At 25.9% G+C, this 19755-nt stretch overlaps 1 protein-coding gene across 3 annotated transcripts in view; it reads right to left on the bottom strand.

Moving 5' to 3' along the window:
* The window catches only part of LOC100159987 (formin-J), a 42663-nt gene that overhangs the window by 10221 nt on the left and 12687 nt on the right, over positions 1-19755 (bottom strand). For all 3 annotated transcript variants that reach the window (XM_016806485.2, XM_001948057.5, XM_029488293.1), the window contains exons 3-6: positions 6723-6838; positions 4817-4991; positions 4080-4113; positions 1276-1426 (exon numbers count right to left, since the gene is read on the bottom strand). In XM_016806485.2, the coding sequence (XP_016661974.1) occupies positions 1276-1426; positions 4080-4113; positions 4817-4991; positions 6723-6838 (476 nt within the window). The remainder of the gene's footprint in view (positions 1-1275; positions 1427-4079; positions 4114-4816; positions 4992-6722; positions 6839-19755) is intronic.

Below are 19755 nucleotides of genomic sequence, written 5' to 3'. Positions count from 1 at the left end.
TTTTAAAATGATCATAACTCACTTAAAAATAATAAAATTAATAAAAACCTACGTGGGGTCCTAAATAATAATCTTACCTTTAAATTTGATAATAGGTCAATTCACTCTAATATCAAAACTAACAACACACTATTGGACCTGCTGAACGAACATTTGCTATGTCGTACGTGTGTAAGACGGTGACAACGCATGTGGCCATGTGGGTATCACGTCCTCTTAATAACTGGGAAAATACAATATGTTCGAATTTTGAATTACCTACTAATTAGACAGTCAATAGACGCATCACCGTTTCCAAAAAAATCACCTACTAAATAATTTACAGCGAATTGGGGGGGTTTCATTTGAAAAATAGAAGTTTGTATCGCAACATGACATTCCTCAAGTAGCACGTAAAAATTTTCAAGAATTTGAAAATATGTTCCTTAAGTATTAAATATTTGAATATTTAAAAATTTCAATAATTGTAATTTGAATAAATTAATTATTAAAGAAAAGAATGAGGTGAGCATGCTTAGTGAATTCTGTACTATATAATATGAAAATAAACAATTAACATTTATTCTTTTACTTTTTTATTCAATATATTATAATGATAATAATTATTTAATGCCTGTCATATTATATTCTTATTAATAAATATTTTTTGGTTTTTATTAATTATTTTATTAATTTATTATAGATGAAAACCCATTTTATTAAATTGATATAATATAAAAACTTGAAAAATAGACCTTAAGGTATTATTTTAAATATAAAGGTATATAAATTCTCGTTTAAAGGAAAAAATATGGCATTTGATATTAAGAAGAAACTAAAGGTATTATTTTTACTATATTGTACGTAAGAAATATTATTGTATCGCTAATACCTCGTTGTTGATGCCAAAAAATTTGGTATCGGCGTAGTATCGCATGATATTTTTTTAACCAATAAAAAAATACACTATTTTACTAACTACATATTTTTAGACTTTTCTTTACATACCTATTTTAAGAAATCGCTTAACTTCGTTCTTCGAGGTATTTAATAAACAATAAACATTATAGGTTCAAACATTAAACAAAAAGAAAAATTTTCAATTTATTCCACTAAAATATAATTAAACTAAATTGTGATCCATTTTTAACAATTTTTACCAATTTTTAACAATTTACGACGAATCCTTTATATTAAATACCTAATTGCTGTATTTTATTTAATATATTTTTTTATTTGGTGTGTTTTGGTTTACAGTAACTTATTAATTTAAAATAATTTAAAATGTTTACTAACCTGTTTTAAAATAGCGTAAAATACATCCACATGAGAGTTTATATCGACACCACGAAAAGGTACATCTAGAATTTGTGATTCATCATTTTCCCGTTGCTCGTCAAAAACATCTAATTGTACCCCAAGGTCTGCATAGTTTATTGATCCTTTCCTTAAATAAATGAAACATACAAAAATTGTCCAAAAACTATTTTGTATTTAGAGACTAATAACAGTATAGCTTCGGTAATTGTTTAAGAACGACTGATGCTGGAAATAGCAATCGTTTTTATTCAGCGACTACGGAAGTTCATTTTTTTCTCACCGACGAGCTCAGTGTACTATTCTTGTATATTTAATTCTGGACTCCAGTGCCAGTGGCCCGCTGCTAGTATATAACCATTATTTGGCACACAGCCCGTCTTTGGGTCGGAGACGTTAAAATAAAAAGATATCATAATGAATGTCAAGTCCAAATGATATAAGAATAGACAAAACTTCTAATAAATTAGTTAATTAAGAGTTTGAATATGTAAAACATTTTTAACTAAAAATGCACTAATTATTTCTAATTTTTAAGATAATATAAATCGAAACTTTGAAGGTACGTTTTAATTTTTACGAATAGGTTATGCATAGTATATTATTACCTATATCTCACCATTTTACGTATATGTAAATTTTATTAATAAATTATCAAATTATTTTTGCAATGTTACACATTTAATAATTAATTCTTACTAACATTTTACTCATTTTAGGAATATAGGTAATCGAATCCCTTTTGGGAAATGAATAATAAATTAGAAAAAAAAATAATTAATAGTCATAATGCGAATTTAAATTAACAGATCAGGTAGTGATAACATAATATAGGTATTATCGTTGATTATTGAGTATTCATAATCAATGGTATTATGCATTTAGTTATATTATGGTAGTTGTAAATTGTGCATTCATGCATGCATCTATAAATACAAATCTTCGAACGGTTGTTTTTAGATGGTAACCGGTACTTGGAAACCGTTGAATATTTCGAAAAGACATCTAATAAATTTCATTAAAATTACTTTACTTCGCTAACGTAAGAGAGTAATCGAATCTCCATTGGCACCATTCCTAAAGGTTTAAATTCTTATTTTCAGTTAAACTATGCACTCTGAAGCTATATACGTACTTTTATTAGACAACAAATTACTTTAAATTGACTTTAAAAAACATAAATAGGTATTTTTTTTTTTACAGCAATATAATATTTCCAATAAAAAAAAGGAAAGAATAAGAAACCGCTTTGCTGTACAATAAGCTTTATAGACGTCGAGTGTATCTCGAAATTGAGTACCTAAGTCACTGCAGTTATGTTAAGTTTGAATTAAATGATTACTAAAATCGATTTTAAGTGAGTTCTGTCAGTTTATACCCTGTATATTATATTATTACTAGGTATATTTTATGATATATTTTAATATTTATACCGATTAAAGTAATTTATTTTACGTACCTATTACTATAATACACTAATACGGTAGGCGTTATACGGTAGATATTAATACTAAATAGACTTAAATTAATCTAAATATTTTGAAATTTGATTGCGAATATTACATAATAAAAATTAATAATACATACTTAAAAATGACATCAACTCCCAACGGTTAATATTATTGAATTACAACAAAATAGCTAAAATCGTTATTCCATGTTTAAATATCTAATTGTATGCAAATTTGAACTTCAAATGTCTATAAAAAAATTGTCCCTATATATCTTCAATATTTTTAAATAGCTATAATAACAAAATATTAGGAACCTTGTATTACATTTTTAGGTTAATTAACCCCGAGAAAAACGTGTTGTCGATATTTACAGACAAAACTAAAAAAATCGAAAATTGTATGGATAATTCAGAGTTAAAATATTTTTAAAATTTTACTGCGTGTAGAATATCTTAATATTAACATATGGTGTAAATTCAAGTGATTTACGATGGATATTATTTTTATTTTAGAATTATTTTACGTAATCGTCCAATTTTATCAACATTTTATCTTCACAAAAAATATTTGTGGAATCAAATTTTTTAAAATGTATTCTAATAATGACAACTTATGAGGAACCTTGTATTACATTTTCAAATCTTAGGTATGAATAATGAATATAAAAAATTGTTTGCATTTTTAATTACAAAATAATTTGAACATTTTGATAATTCGATGAAATCTATCAACATTAATTTTATCTTTATACAATAAAGGGTTATAAAAATACTATTGTGACTGCAGTGTATTTCCAAAATTGGTACATTATACATGATTATTGTTTTATAGTATCTATTTATTAAAATACCCTAAATTCCTAGATATAGCATTTTCGGTTGAGCAGCTATTAATTAGGTACTGAACTTAAAACTGTGCTTATAAACTGTAGAATAAATAGAAATCATAATGTTGGTAGGTACCTATCTTCTAAAAATATATAGTATGAATTGCTATATTTTTGTAAACATCCGGGTTTTTATTTATTGTCATGAACCTATAATTGGAAACCGAAATAATGAAATATTGTCAATGTCAAAGACAAAGTAGGTACTAATTGGTCTATGCTGACCCAAAAAAATGTTGACATCATCCGGTGAAGCCATAAAATTAAACGCAATGTTTTTTACCAAAAGAATATTGGACAAAAATAGTTTTTAAAAATATGAAGTCCGCAGAATATCTTGGTAGGAATAAAATATCGAATAAATCGCGGTATAATATGTTAGCCGTTGCCCGTTAGGTTAGGGTTTTAATTTGTATGAAATAATGATAATTAAATTAATTTACCTCAGCTCATTTAAAATTGGAAGAAGTTTGAGACCTGAAAAAAAAATTATTTCAGAATTAAAAAATTATTATTTAACTGAATTATTTCATTCATAATACCTATGTATACAATTGAATTGTTTAATACTATAACTATAGGCGAAACCAGTTATTCCCTAGTTTAACTATGTCCAAAAGTTCAACGTATTCATTAATTTTTATATTTTTTCTTAATAATAAATAAATATTCAATGTAACAAACATATTATCTGTAAACTCAGATAACTATATCTACCAATATAAATATTTCTACATATTTATTTTTTTCAAAAAACTTAAACATTTAGTTTAATATTTAAATATATTTTATCAATCAAATAAACGTTTTTTAATTATTATCTAAATCTCAACAACTCCTAATAGTAATATTAGGTCCTCTAAAGTTTGTTCATAAATTTAAATAAAGCGATATATTGTACTTGGTCACCTGGATGAGTCTCATTAGCTTTCAATGTGTTTTGTATTGAAATTATACACAATACAATAATTTTTATATTCTAAAATATCAACTAATATAATATAGTGGTATATAAGTATATTTATTATATTTTTGTAAAATTATAGAAATAATTACAATAATAGTCATTATTTGATTGTTATAGTTTTATAAAATAACTTAACAATTTGCAGAGTTAATGAAACAATTCATATACAGATCAGTAAATGATTTGTGAAAAAGTTAAATTCTTACTGCTTACCAATAAATTCGTTTCTGATTCTTATCCGGTCTCGAAGCTGTGGCGTCGATATAATGAGACAGTTGATAAACGCCACAATAGCTGTTTGGTAGTCTGCTGTTTCTTGGCCTTTGGATAGGGCCCATTGCAATTCACGAACAACGATTTGTAATCTGTACCTTTCATTTTTCTGGTCCTATAAAGTAAAAATTATTTTTAAATGTTTTCAACAATGAAGTTAAAATAAAGAAAAAATAAAAAAATAATAAATAATTATTTTGTGCATAAATACACAATTATTAATATATTATTAACAATATTATATTCTATAACATATAATAATATAGGTAGGTTCATAAAATTGAAAAATATGCAATTTTATATGATTTCTTAGAAGTACCTACCTACTTATAAGTACAAAAAAGAATAATGGCGGAAAAGATAATTATATAGAAATTTGAAATTTGAATACATAATACTAAGCGATTAAATACTTTGATCAAGGTAATGGTTGCAATAATTAACAGCTTCTAGTTTATTATTTTTAGCAGTTTTGACTTGATTACTCAGTGAAACATCGCAAGTATGTAGTTGTGCATAATGGTACTATTATTATAATAATAATCATTATTTTATTTTTATTTTTTATCAGCAACCGAATATAGAATTAAATTACAATAATGGGGTAATGAAAACAAGTTTATTGTAATATGTATTATTGTAGGTACTTCAAGAGTCTTGTTAGTATTTTAAATGAGTCTAAATTCTTAGTTAATTGGTATTTTTTAATAAACGTTTATAAATTGTAACAAAGTAGGTACATAAAGTAGGTAGGTACTGTAAACAAATGAGTAGGTATACCCATTGGCTATTTAAATAATGGTTATTTTATACAAAATAGTATTTAAAAAGTATATAAAATAATAATTTAATAAAACATGACATTCATAAAAGTACCTACTTATCTATAACCTAGTATATTTACATTTTACTTGCAACTTATAAGGGTTCACATGTTTTTATACAGTAAAAATATTATTAACAAATACTAATAGATACAAGTATTAACATTATTTAAAACTGCGGATACAAAAGAACTTATATCTGATCAAATGGGTCCGTATTGATTAGTTTTGGACAATTTGGGAAGAGGACACCATAGTACAATGGTTTATAATACCTACTTATTTAAATCAAATATAATAATATGTAATATATTATGAATATATGAAGCAAATATGTAATGTAACTAAAATTGCACAGTAATATGATCCATTTTGTTTACGTCATGCCGTGTAATGGACATACCTATGGTAGTAAAATTAAGTGAAGCAAGTGAGGGGATTGGACATTTCTGTTGTCAAGTGCCAGAGGCGCAGTCCCCAAGTAATATACCTGCATGGCTACATATTACATAGGTAGGTACGAATATAACTTATTTCGTATTAACCAATTATGATTCATGAACCAAATGTGTACCTACCTACCTAGTTAATACATAAAAATACATTATTATATGTATTGCTTCGGAATTAAATATAGGTAGGTACATATAGATACAACAATTATTCTCTAAAAATATAGTACATTAGATAGTATATTGATGTATTAGTATATGATATCATGTTATGCCCATATAGGTAGTTACATATTTATAATTGTAGGTATGTACTAAATAATGTTGTAACAAAGTGAAATATTAGTAGGTACCTACCTTATACATAAATTATAATTATATTCATTTACCTGCATATTCATTATTATATCAACAGTAGCCAAGTGGCTATAATATCGTGATATGCATCACATTTTCAGATTATCTTAATATGATTGATTAATAAAACACATATTCATTAATAAATTAGCCATTATGAACTGAATCATCGATACTTCAGTAAGGTAAGGATAATAATTGTGGTTTACTTGCCTTGTAATGTTGAAGGGTATCAAGTGCTCTGGCATGGCCTTCTAAATTATAAACACATAATGCAGACAGCAACTCCAATACTTGCTTTTTCACAGTAACATTGTTAGTGTCAAGAGCTGTAAAAGAAATTATTACACGGCACAAATTAAATAGCTATATATTTTGAAATTTGATAGTTTAATTTTTTTTTCATGTTTATTGAATAGGTACATAGGTTAGGCGTAACTACATTGCAATCTATATATTGTTGTGATTTCTATCAATTAAAGATTAATGGTGTTTTTAATTATGTATGATGACTCCAAGTAATATTATAATTTATAAGCCTTATTCATTTCACGAATGATAAACAACTAAACACTTCAAATTGGCAGTTACATTCCTATGTTATTTGAAAACGTGATATTTCGTTTTGATTTTAATTGCTTACCATAATAGGATAAACCAATAACAAGTGACAGATTTACATTTTTTTAACATGCATTAAATATGCAAAACCAATGGCTCTTTATCATTAATATAGAAGATTTTTAAAATTAATTAGACAGAAATTAATTTAAAATCTTATAGAAATATGTTCCTAACTTTCTAAGTGACTATAACATACATATAAGTAAGTAATGTAAACATTTTGAAATTTTCTGACAGAAACAATTATTTTTAGATTATTTGGATAGGTAGTATATTATACAGGTGTAACAGATAGAATTGAATTTTGGAATAACTTTTGTTCTAGTCAATATTTTAAAATTTTCTTTTTTATATATAATTTATAGCCACTGCGCTACAAGTGTAATAAAAAAAATTTATTTTTAATTTTTTATACTGAAAATGAAACATTTAAAAAATTTTTAAACTTTTTTGAATAAATTCAAAATAGCCAATTTGTAAATCTGATTATAAGAACGATTTGGATGGTAAAAACATTTATCTAAGTCAAGTATTTTATTTTAAATATCAATATTTTTTTGAATCGAATTAATTTGGAAAGCAATAACTTTTTTAAAAATATTATTTTTGGAAATTTGCTAATATGGGTGTATTTCTTAAACTATTTACTAATCATATAATTTTATCAATTTTTTTCATACGTTTAAGTGGTATTCTGTATTTTTTAATGAGTTGGACTAAGGGAACGCCACCCATGCATTTGTAGCCTCCGTCTTACACACGTAAGACATGGAAAATTTCCATTTACTAGTTTCAATAGTGTGCAGTTAGTTTTGATATTAGTCTGAATTTCCTATTATAAAATTCCTAACCAATATCTTGCTTGAAAATTAAAAAAATTAAAAAAATCGACAATGCTCAACAGAAAATGTTTTTACCTAAAGATTTGATAATATGTCAAATTACTGTAATATTAAAACTAACAGCACAATATTGAAACTAGTGATCGAAAATTTGCTATGTCGTACCCGTACGGCCGTACATTTGTAAGATGGATACCACCACGGTAGATTATAATCTACCGTGGATACCACAAACGCATGGATATAGCGTCCTCTTAATAAGGATTCAAGTTATACAATAAAAATGTTTTCTGTTAGCGATTGAAGTAATTGTAATATAATTAAAAATATAATATTTATGTAGGAAATACGTTGTATTATGCGTAACAATTCAAATAGTGTGCCTAATAAGTAATAACACATTAATGGTATTTGCCATTATTTTTAGTAAGCACAATTTATATTAATTAATAAAGGTAGGTAGTTTTAAATTTTGAAGAAATCGACCCAGAAATTATAAATTAGATACAAATATACAATATATTGATTAGGTACCTACCTAAAAGACTACGCATTAAATAATATTTAAATGTATTATTTATGAAATATTGAAATAATGATAAACCAGAAAAATACAACAGAAATAGAATTTGATATTATAATACCAACAAATATGATTGTTGTTACTATTTAAATAATGAAACTATGAAAAGCTTAAGTAGTTAGTAGTTAAGTGAATGCTAATATTAAAAAACATTATACCTATACAGCAATAGAAACAGCGTATTTTATAGCTGACACTAGTGTTAGTATAATAATGTATAGATAGATATAATAAACAAAATTTTTTTTTTCAAATTAAAACGAACGATTTAACTATTGCTGTATATTTAATTAAGGACGTCGCACCCGCATGTGTTGTCTCCGCCTAACACACGTACGTTATAGCAAAATTTCGTTCGCTAATTTTAATAGGGTGCTGTCATTTTTGATTTTAGAGTGAATTGACCTATTATCAAACTTTTAGGTACCTAACAATATTATTTGTGCCTTCTCGTTGGTTTTTTTTACGATATTTTAATTTTTAAGTGAATGATGAGCATTTTAAAACATTAATATTTTACATACTGATAACTCACTTAAAAATTAAAATATCGTAAAAAACCAACGAGACGGCACAGATAATGTTGTTACCTAAAAGTTTGATGATAGGTTACAATTCACTCTAAAATCAAAAATGACAGCATCCTATTGAAACTAGCAAACGAAAATTTGGTATGTCGTACGTTTGTAAGACGGAGACAACACATGCGGGTACGCGTCCTCTTAAAAGTATCGGCTATACAATAAATAATAAAATTTATATATATAATTATACCTATAAAAAATCAACTTGAGTAAATTCAATGCAATTCAGATACGTTTGATGTAGGTATATACTCCAACTAAATACTTAACAGTTAACAGGAATAAAATTTAAATACAAAAATTTATAAAACTATAGGTATACTGAATAACTACCGACTCTTGTCTAAATTAAGAAAAAATTCAAATACAGAAAATATATTTAGTTTATCTTTCAATAACAGACACATTTGTTCTGGTCGTGATGATCAACTGGAGCCAAACGAAGGCCAACTAACCTTATATGTTTACTTAATTAGTACGTATTACATGTATGTATGATTTGCTTGTACTTTCTTATTATACTGTGTCTACTATGAATCATAACCAATTTTACATTTACAGATTAAAAATAAATGTATATCCTTTTAAGCACCTTATAGAAAAAAATATGACTATCATTTTATTTACATTATTACCTAAGGAGGTAAAAACTGTGTTGGAAATTTGAAATTGTTTGTGATTTATTGCTTGAACTGCTTGAAGGATAAACATTTTCCATCTATTTATAGATACCTATATTATACTTATAAAATTATTTATTGTCTTTTTATTATACACTATTACCTACCGGCTACCTCTAAATTCTAATCTAAATTCGAAAATAAACTATTTACCTATATTATATGAAATGTGCTATTAATATTTTAAGTAATTACTTTATATTAAATAAATTAATAATATATATTACATACATAGGTAGGTACTTTAAATTATTTTTCTTTATCATTAACATAATATGGAAAAAGTTGAGACATTTCTTAAGGGGGTTTCAGCGCACCATTTATTTGCAATTAGCAAATTTACGCTTAGCAGAACCGACCCGTGTTGTACTTATACATTATAATATTTATTAATATTAGAGTAAATTCACCAATTATTAAACTTTAAGTTAAGAACATTCATTGTGTCGCTACGTTCGATTGTTTATGATATTTTATTTTTTATGCAGCTTATAAGAATTTTTAAATTGTAATATTTTACATGCTCACAACTTACTTACAAATTGAAACACCGAAAAATAGTCAACTTAACGACACAGCTAATGTTCTAAGCTTAAATTTTGATAATAGGTGAATTCACTCTAATATTAAAAGTAACTAGGGTTGGTTCTGCTGAACGTTAATTTGATATTATGTTGTGTGTGGGTTAGAGTCTAGAGAAAGAGAGAGAGAGATATAGTGCGCTGATATTATCTTAATGTATGTTATGTTAATAAACTGTTGACATTTAATTTCTCAATAATAATTTTCCGATGCGAACTACAATAATATTATGCATTGAAAACTCAAACAATATCATTGTGTGTTAGATTAAGTACTAGAAAAGTAGAAAGTAGAAAACAAATAAATTTACTTAAAAACCTAGTGCTTCTGTAATCAGTAATAAAGTTTGCAAAATAATGAATAAAAACAATTGCTTAATAATTAATTAAACTAACCGTCTTGGGTAAATGAACCCGAAACTGGCCATCCATGAAATTAGGCAGGCTTAATAATTAGTGAAGTGAACCGTAGATACTTTTATAAGTACCTATCTATAGTTATCGGTAGATATAAAAATCTAAAAAAATTAAACAGTAGAGAGTAGTAGGCACTTTCATCATGTTAATTTGTTTCATTTTACTAACATTTTAGTGTGGTATAACAGATAATAAGTAATATCAAACCAATATCAAAAATATAATTTTCTTTCTACATATTATTTTTTGGTTGTACGTATTATAATCGATACCTCATTCCGTTTCGTATATGTTTTTTTTTATAAAAAGTTCAAAATAAGAAGTTAAAATTTGGGGATGTCATCAAATATTTAATGAAGTATAAAATATAAAACCCGGTGAACTCCCTCTACTGTATTGTAGGTTTTGAGTGTACTTTGTCATTGAGTACCTAGGTAACTGCAATATTATAGACTTGTTATAAATGTTATAATCTACGATAAATAATTGTATACGAAAAAACAATTCTGAGTAAAGTAGGCTGGTGGCAGCATTCACCATCTATTTCTTAGGATAATTATATTTGTTTGTTATAATTTAGGTATATTATTATTATTATTATTATTGTTCTTTTAATTAGTGGTAGGTACCTACCCAACTAGATTGAACTAATTTTTACCAAAAATATTACATACATAGGTAGGTATACAATTTATAAGTAATTTAAATTTGAATTTACATTTGCATATCAATCTTGCTAAGTCGTATTCAATGCTAGATGACATGGAAATCCATTTCAAGGTATCATGGTTAAGTATGTGAAGTTTTATTTAGCATATTTTTGCATATTTAGAGGTTTTTTTTTTGCCTATTTAGCATATTTATGTGTTTTTGTATTTTATTGGGTACATTTATATAATTTTTGGCCAAAATTTTATGAAAAATACAATAATTATTATTTTTGCACTATTTAAAATATATTATGGGAATTGTTTTAAAATTGACAACTGATATTTATTTAATGATATTATTATTTATTAATAGATATTTTTTAAGCTTATTTTTTGGAACATAATTTAAACAAATAAAACATAACTTTTAAAAATATGAATGGATAGGTATATTATTTTCTTGTTACTACAAAAATGTCTTATGATTTCTTCTTTTTTTAATCTTCATATCTTTGGTACATAGTTTTAGATTTTTATTTCATATAAATACATTATTCTGAACTTTTTAAAGCATATTTGGCCAATTTTTAATGCATAAAATGATAAGCGCATGCTTATTTTGGCATTCTATGAATGAACTTACGAGCCTTACCAATAACCATAGAATGGTGTGATTTCCTAACGCTGTGTGAATAGATTCACGGAATAAATAGCTTCAAGTTAGTCTAAATATTTAAAAAAATAGATTTCGTGAGTCTCTTGCAACTTTTACAATATTAATAAGTTTTAAAATAACTAAAATTTATTTTAAAAAAATGTGGGAAGTATATAGGTACAGGTATGACTCTTCTGTACAGTAGGTGTCGATTGGGTCATTTCAGTAATGTATGTGTAAATATGAATTCAATGATATAAAATCATTGTATATGAAAAACGATTACCTATGAGCGAATACGGTCTATCACTAATATTTTATGATATTATTGCTATTAAAGTAATTTATTTTACTATTAGTAAATAGTAATACAGTAGGTAGAATTATTTTTCCCCAAATAAGTTTGAATAACAATAAAATAACTAACATCTTTATTTTTCGTTTAAATATGCAAATCTGAATTTTAATTTCAAATGTCTATAAAGAATAATTGTGCATTTGTATTTTTTTTTTAATTGTTGGTGTCAGTGTGAACTACTTTAGAGGAACCTTGTATTATATTTTCAAGATTTTTGACCAAATGTGAACAATTGTTATCGTTAAGATTTAAGGGTGTCGGTGACCGTTTTCCCAATTTTCCGGAATTCTATACAATTTTAAAATTATATTTTAGTTACTAGTTTACTACCTTAATTATAATACTTTTCTTCTAATCTACAGTTCGATACCTATTTAGGGAGGTCGATACGGTGTATTATATCAACGAAAATGACTTCACAGGAAAAACTCTCACGCCCTGTAAAATAGTCAGATTTTGTTATTTTTTTTATTTAAAAAAGAGAACATTTTTCAGGTCAGATTAAAGGCTGAATTTTTATTTTACTTTAAATAGTGGTAGAAAAATACGTTTGAAAAAGAACAAATATTGTGCATTTTTCAAATGCATATTTTAGTTTCTATAATTATAATTTTGGCTTAAAATTTTTCTCTTCTATTAAATTAAAAATTAAACTAACAAAATCTGACTATTCTACAGGGCGTGAGAGTTTTTCCTGTAAGACACACCGGCTCCAAAAAAAAAAAAAAAAATTGGAAATGTTAAATATCCATAAATGACTCAAAGAGAGTCAAAATATTTTGAAAATTATATCATGTATATTGTACATATTTATTACAATTTTCAAGAATCTACATTTATTCGTTTTTAAATTACTCAAAAAAAAAACAAAATTGATTATGTTAAAAACAGGTTTTTTGTAAAAATTCTTGTGTTTTCTTAATTTTTTTTAGTTTTTCCCGACAATTTTGAAAATTGTTCACTTTTGACCTCAACCTAACTGAATGAATTAAAGAAAAATGATTATTGCTAAAATGTACAATACTATATCGTATAATATGTATGGGTGAGTTCATTTTCCTCCAAAAAAAGGGATATAGTTTTCCTCAACTGTCTATTTTCTACCAAAATAAAAAAAGGTTAGATTCCATTTTCCTCCAATCACATTTTAGGACTAAAACGATGTCCATTTTCCTCCGAATATTTAAATTTCAGCCGATATTCTTATAAAGCAAAACTAAATACGCCTATATTTATGTGAATGAAATTCAAACAAATATTTAATGTAATATAAGAAGTATACAGTGGAAGGTTTAGAGGGTGGGTGGCCAGGAGTACCTAGCTAACTATGAGTTAATATAATATAATTATAGGTATATATTATATAAGTATATTTAATATCTACTATATTTGATAATTTATACCTACCTTATAGTATATATTTTTTACAGGTTAAAATAATTTTACTAATGTACGTTCATATTTTTGCTGGTACCTAACCTACGTTACCTTCTACCGACAATTTATATGTAAAACTACTAAAACTATAAACTTCTAATGAATTCGATCATAATATTAAGCGTTTTACTGATATATTATACATTTTAAATTACTGACACTAATAATATGACTATATAAATATATTTTTTCGTGAAATACCTAATATGCTTTTTAAAATTACTTTGATACATTTTGACGACTATTCAAAATATTGTGACGTATTAAAGCCTAACAACCAGAACCTTGGCCAATACATCTTTAACGAAGGCCCGCCTCACCCAAAAAACTGCGAGAGAAAAAAATTAATGAACAGTTACCTACGGTTTTATTAGTTCAATGAATATAATAATATGATAATGTAGAAATAGCTAGGTAGTCGTATATATGAGAACATCGCCCACTTAAGAAGAGAGTGTCGTTCATTTGTAATGAACTATAGTGTGTGATGAGATTATAAAACTTAGTCTCTTGCCTCCACCAGACATCGCTTTTAAAATTATCAAGTGTTAACACACGCAGCAAAACAATGGATTATAATCAGACCCACATGGTTGTGTATGATTATTATTCATATATTTAAAACAAATGAGGTAATTAGCTTTTTTTGGCGATACGTTATACTTTTTTTTTAAATTATTCAAACAGCATATAAATGTCTCTCTTTTGTTTTTTCTTCTCTAATAATAATTTGACGCACTGGATTAAATTCAAGAACGTAAGTTCTGCCTAGTGGTATTTTTACAGGTTTATCGAAACATAGTATTTTGTATATTGTTTTGTACAATACTAAAATATATGAGTTTATCATTATATGAATATAAATTCTAATCAGTGGCATAACTTATATATTTTTAGGGGGAGGAGGTTGCGGTTGAGGCGAAATATAATAAATATTCTTTATCTGTTGTATTTAAAAATATAATATGGGAAGAAGTTATGCCCTTCTGGCTTCTACCCTTCGAATAATTAACCAATAATAAATCTATAGGTAGGTAAATATTACATACTGTTTAAACACTATAGCTATTATAATTTACAGCAGTCCTTGAAGGTTTTTAGAAATGTAAAATTAGTAAAAATATATCAAGTTAGAACTATCCTGCAAAATATAATGTGTATAACTTTAAGTGAACCTCATATATATAAGGTTTTTTTTTAAAAAAAAGTGTTGTAATACATAATAAACTAGAGGTTTAATAAACAGGGAAATAAAACGATATTATATTTGTCTCCACTATATAATATTATGTGGGAAACTGCCTAACTTTCAATCCCAGATTACGCCTAAATAATAATATTACTTAAAACGTATAAAATATAATATATTTAAAAAAAAAAAGTACATTTGAACTTCAAAAAAAAATTATTTTTTAAGACTAATATTCTTTTTGGAAAATGTACGATACATATGTAATCATAAGAATATATTTTTTCAACCTAGCATATTCGTTGCTGAAAGTACCATTAAGGCACCCGGCAAAAATGTAATTTGGTCCTCAAAAATACACTACGAGAATAATGATCCTGTCCTTTAGCATCAACCAAATTTGATTATTTTTTTTTAAATTAATAGAGGGAAATATTGTACAGGCCACAATGAACTCCGTTCTTCAATATTTTAATGTCAATTTTTATAATATGTCTTAAAAGATACATAATTTTAAGCTTTTTCACAAATTATTTATATTATTATTTGAAATAAAATTAAAATCGAAGTTCAATGAGGTAGAAATTCTTTTTCTTTCAGATAGGTAAACAGTTATTAAAATCCGATAATTCTACAGGTCCTGAGAGTTTTTCTTGCAGAGTTATTTTTGTTAATATATATTACACTGTACCAACTCCCTGCCTCTCCTAAATAAGTATCGCGCAGTAGATTAGTGGAAAAGTATTGTAATTGAGGTGCCAACTATATATATAAAATATGATTTTTAAATTTTATATAATTGAGAAAAGTTGGCACCGGAGTCCTTAATTTTTGATTTTTATAGCAATTATACAGTATTTTTTAGTAATTTAATGTGTGAATTATTGAAACAATATTTTTTTTATTAATAACATGTTTTAAAGTTTTGATAAGAGGAGTGTAGTTGTAAAGGGGATTCACAACTCGTCGTGTCGTGTGAAATTATCACGGTTACCACAACTTTTGACCGTGTGGTTAAATTAAGTATGAATCCGACTTTATCCACACATAAATGTAACCACACGGTCAAAAGTTGAATATATTCAACTATGTGGTATCGTTTGGTAACTGTGGTAACCCTGATAATTTGACACGACGAGGTGTGAATCCCACGAACTACTACATGTAGTAGTTCGTGGTGAATCCCCTAGGAGGGACATTTGCGGTAATCACGGATATAGATACTATAGTATCTATATCAATGGTGGTAATAAGGTAACTGATTAGAGCATTCTCTTATCTAAACTTTGATTGCTTAAAATGTAAAATATAAAAGTATTCTGTTAAATATTGGATATTTAAAAAAAAAAATAGGAAAAGTGGTCTGCTTGAGATTATGAAATGAAAATAATGAGTGTCATTTAAAAATTAGAGGTTGATGTTGCAAGTTGCAAGTTGACAAATTTCAAAAAGAAAATTCTTAAGAAAGTGAATACTATTCAAAATACCGAATGATGCAAGAAATAAGACTCACTGTGTACCTGAAATATACAGTATAAACCTATATAATTTATAAAAAAAATTAAATAAGTAGAAGATATATTATGAAAAGGTTACATTATTTCCTAACATTTATATAGGGATACTGGATAGTTATTAGTTATATAGGTAGGTAACCTAGTAGATATTTTGATTATATTGCGCAAAAATGTCAATTAGTGACGTTAAATTCGTATCTATTCAACAACCATATTATAGTGGCATGCCGGCATGTTAAAAGGATTTACCTTATAAGGAATAATCACGTTAAGAAACAAAAAATGTATATCTATAAACCCAGCTAGGTAGGTGTGTTTATTATATATTTATATGTATAGCGATCTGTATGCTATATGAACTAGGCATTTCCAATAAGAGTATGTAAATAATTAACGGTAAAGTCAAGGAAACTGACAAAATTAACATAAAATGGCTTGGATACAAGTTATCTATATTGTACTGATTTTTTTTCTACTTTATTTTAGCGTGGGAGTTTAAGGATTGCTTTAAATATTGAAAAATAATTTTTCTGAATATTATGTGAAATTGTTAAGCAACTGTAACGGCTGTTTGAATATTATTATGATGGCAATGAAATTATTAAACAAAACGTATACAATTCGTCGAAGAGATTACATAAAAAATATGGGCTACACTGAAGAAAATACACACGGCAAGAGTTTGAACTGTTCGGTCTATGGGTCTGTAGGTGTTAAAACTGGTTTTTTTTGCCAAGCATGATCCGCGTGACGTCACACAATGAAATCCAGCTACTTGATATTATATACACGTGGTTTCATTGAAATTTTTAATCAGTACGACAGTACCTATTAGTAAGGAAAAATGATTATCTTTATTGCAATTGCATAACTTTAATTGTCATAAAGCGTAATTGCACAAATGAATTCATGAAATTAAACTATATCTACACTTTTAGAACCCTAAATCAATTAATGAATACTTATAAGAGGTAAACTACTTAATAGTACCACAATGTACTTATAATAATTTGTACATTTAATAAAAAAAAAAATTAAATGATAAAATAATATCATCTCAAAAGATCTTACAAGTAAATTACAGTAAACTAGTAAAAAAAACATTAGAGCAATATAAATATTTAATCATATTTTTATACACCCACTGCTGGATGAGTTTGATATTATGTATAATATAATGTAGGTAATATACGTAATACAATTAATATATACCTAGTATACTTAAGATATACTTGAGATATAAAAAAGCCATCATTGTTAATAATTTATTATAATGTCCAAAAATTATACATTAATATTTCATAGAGCAGATAAAAATTAATTAATCATGTTTTGTTATAAAAATTTAAATAATTTAAGCTCTTCTAATTTCACATTATAAATCAGTATAATTAATTAATAATGCATAATTTTTATATAGACTAGAATAACAAACATATTAAGCAGAGCTTGATAAGTACTTGTTTGGAATAGAAATAGCCCGAATATTTTTTTTATTATTTAGACGAAAAAAATATCAGGTACCTGCCTACTTATATCAAAATAATTAGAATTGACTGGCTTGAATATTAATTGTATATAGAGTGATTTACGAAGCATACGCTCGTTGCTCACCCCATTTTTTCCTTTAATATATATTGCTCCGCTCAAATACTAGTAGTTTCGTTCATCACTCAAATGGTCAATGGTCATTGATCATTTAATAACGACATAATTGTCTGACGTAAATCATAGTTACCTATCACTTATATAACTATTATAAATTATAATAGGGTAATAGCCAATAATAGATATTATTCAATAGTCAATACTGCAAACTACTGAGTTACTATAGAGTTATAGATAATCAAAAAATCACAAAAAAAGTTATTATAGAAAAATAATTTGAAGTGAGTAATTAGTATTGGTTCTTTTTTCCTTTGTATTTGTTTATAATTATAACCAATACTCTATAGGTATATTAAAGCCAGAAAGCTGGAAATTCAAATTTTAAAAATTGTTATTACATACAAAATAATAAAAAAAAGCATGAATACATTATTATGCAAATAATATTATAAATGGAATAAAATAAAAATAATACTATATTGTTTCTAAAATAATAATATGATTGTAATGAAATAAAAATAATATTATAATATTTACAAAGAAATATTATTTTCATAGCGGTATTGTAATATTATAGTAATAATAGCATTACGCTTTTGCTACCTGGGAAGGCATTCGCATACAAGACGTATAAAATAGGAGTCCTAGTAGAATTAGGTAAATGAGTAGTGAGTACAGCATATGGTATAATTTAGTTAAGTCAGTTAAGTGTAATAACTTCATGATCAAATAGATTTAGTTGTTGGGTATTCTTCTAACCGTTAAATAATTTAAATAAACTTAAACAACAAAGATTATTATTTATTAGCGTTGTAGTTGAATCTTGCCGATGAACTAAGCTATCCAACAGACAACAGCTGTGATTGGTGAAACCCCTTTCGAATACATTCAGTGGTTGAAAGAGAAGATTTATTTTCATTTATAACATAAAGTGTACATATTGTATAATATATAGGTATGTATAATATATTATATAGTTAGATAATAAATATAATTTATATAAAATGATAGATATAGTAATATACGGTTGGTGAAAATCGTTAAACAATTTTTTTCCCAAAACAGGTATTGCATTATACATGTACATGTATATTATATCATCCATATACATGTATATTATAGGTATATATTAATCATAATAATATTATATCATTTTTATTGTTACCGAATACGACAAGCCATACAACGATAAATTAGTGGAATACATAGTTTAAAATTAGTCTAAATATTTTGAACATTTATTCATATAGGTACCTACCTATACAGAAAATTATAATTTATTTATACACGCGCGTAATGACAAAATGTGTCAAAATCCCATTTATACGATTAATATGTTTTAAAATACCTACTACAAAAGAACTAAAATATCTAATTTTGTCGAAGTTGATATTAAACACTTAGTCCATAGGCGCAACTAGACCTATACTTTTGAGGGTGCACAAATTATAAAGAATTCCCAGATCCCCGGACCCATACTCTATATAGCAGGCTATAACAGAAAGATCTGACAAAAAAAAA

Source organism: Acyrthosiphon pisum, chromosome A1 (assembly GCF_005508785.2).
Source record: "Acyrthosiphon pisum isolate AL4f chromosome A1, pea_aphid_22Mar2018_4r6ur, whole genome shotgun sequence".
Classification (NCBI taxonomy): Eukaryota; Metazoa; Arthropoda; class Insecta; order Hemiptera; family Aphididae; genus Acyrthosiphon; species Acyrthosiphon pisum.
The sequence above is the reverse complement of the archived record's forward strand: the minus strand, read 5'-3'. Positions and strand labels throughout refer to the sequence as shown.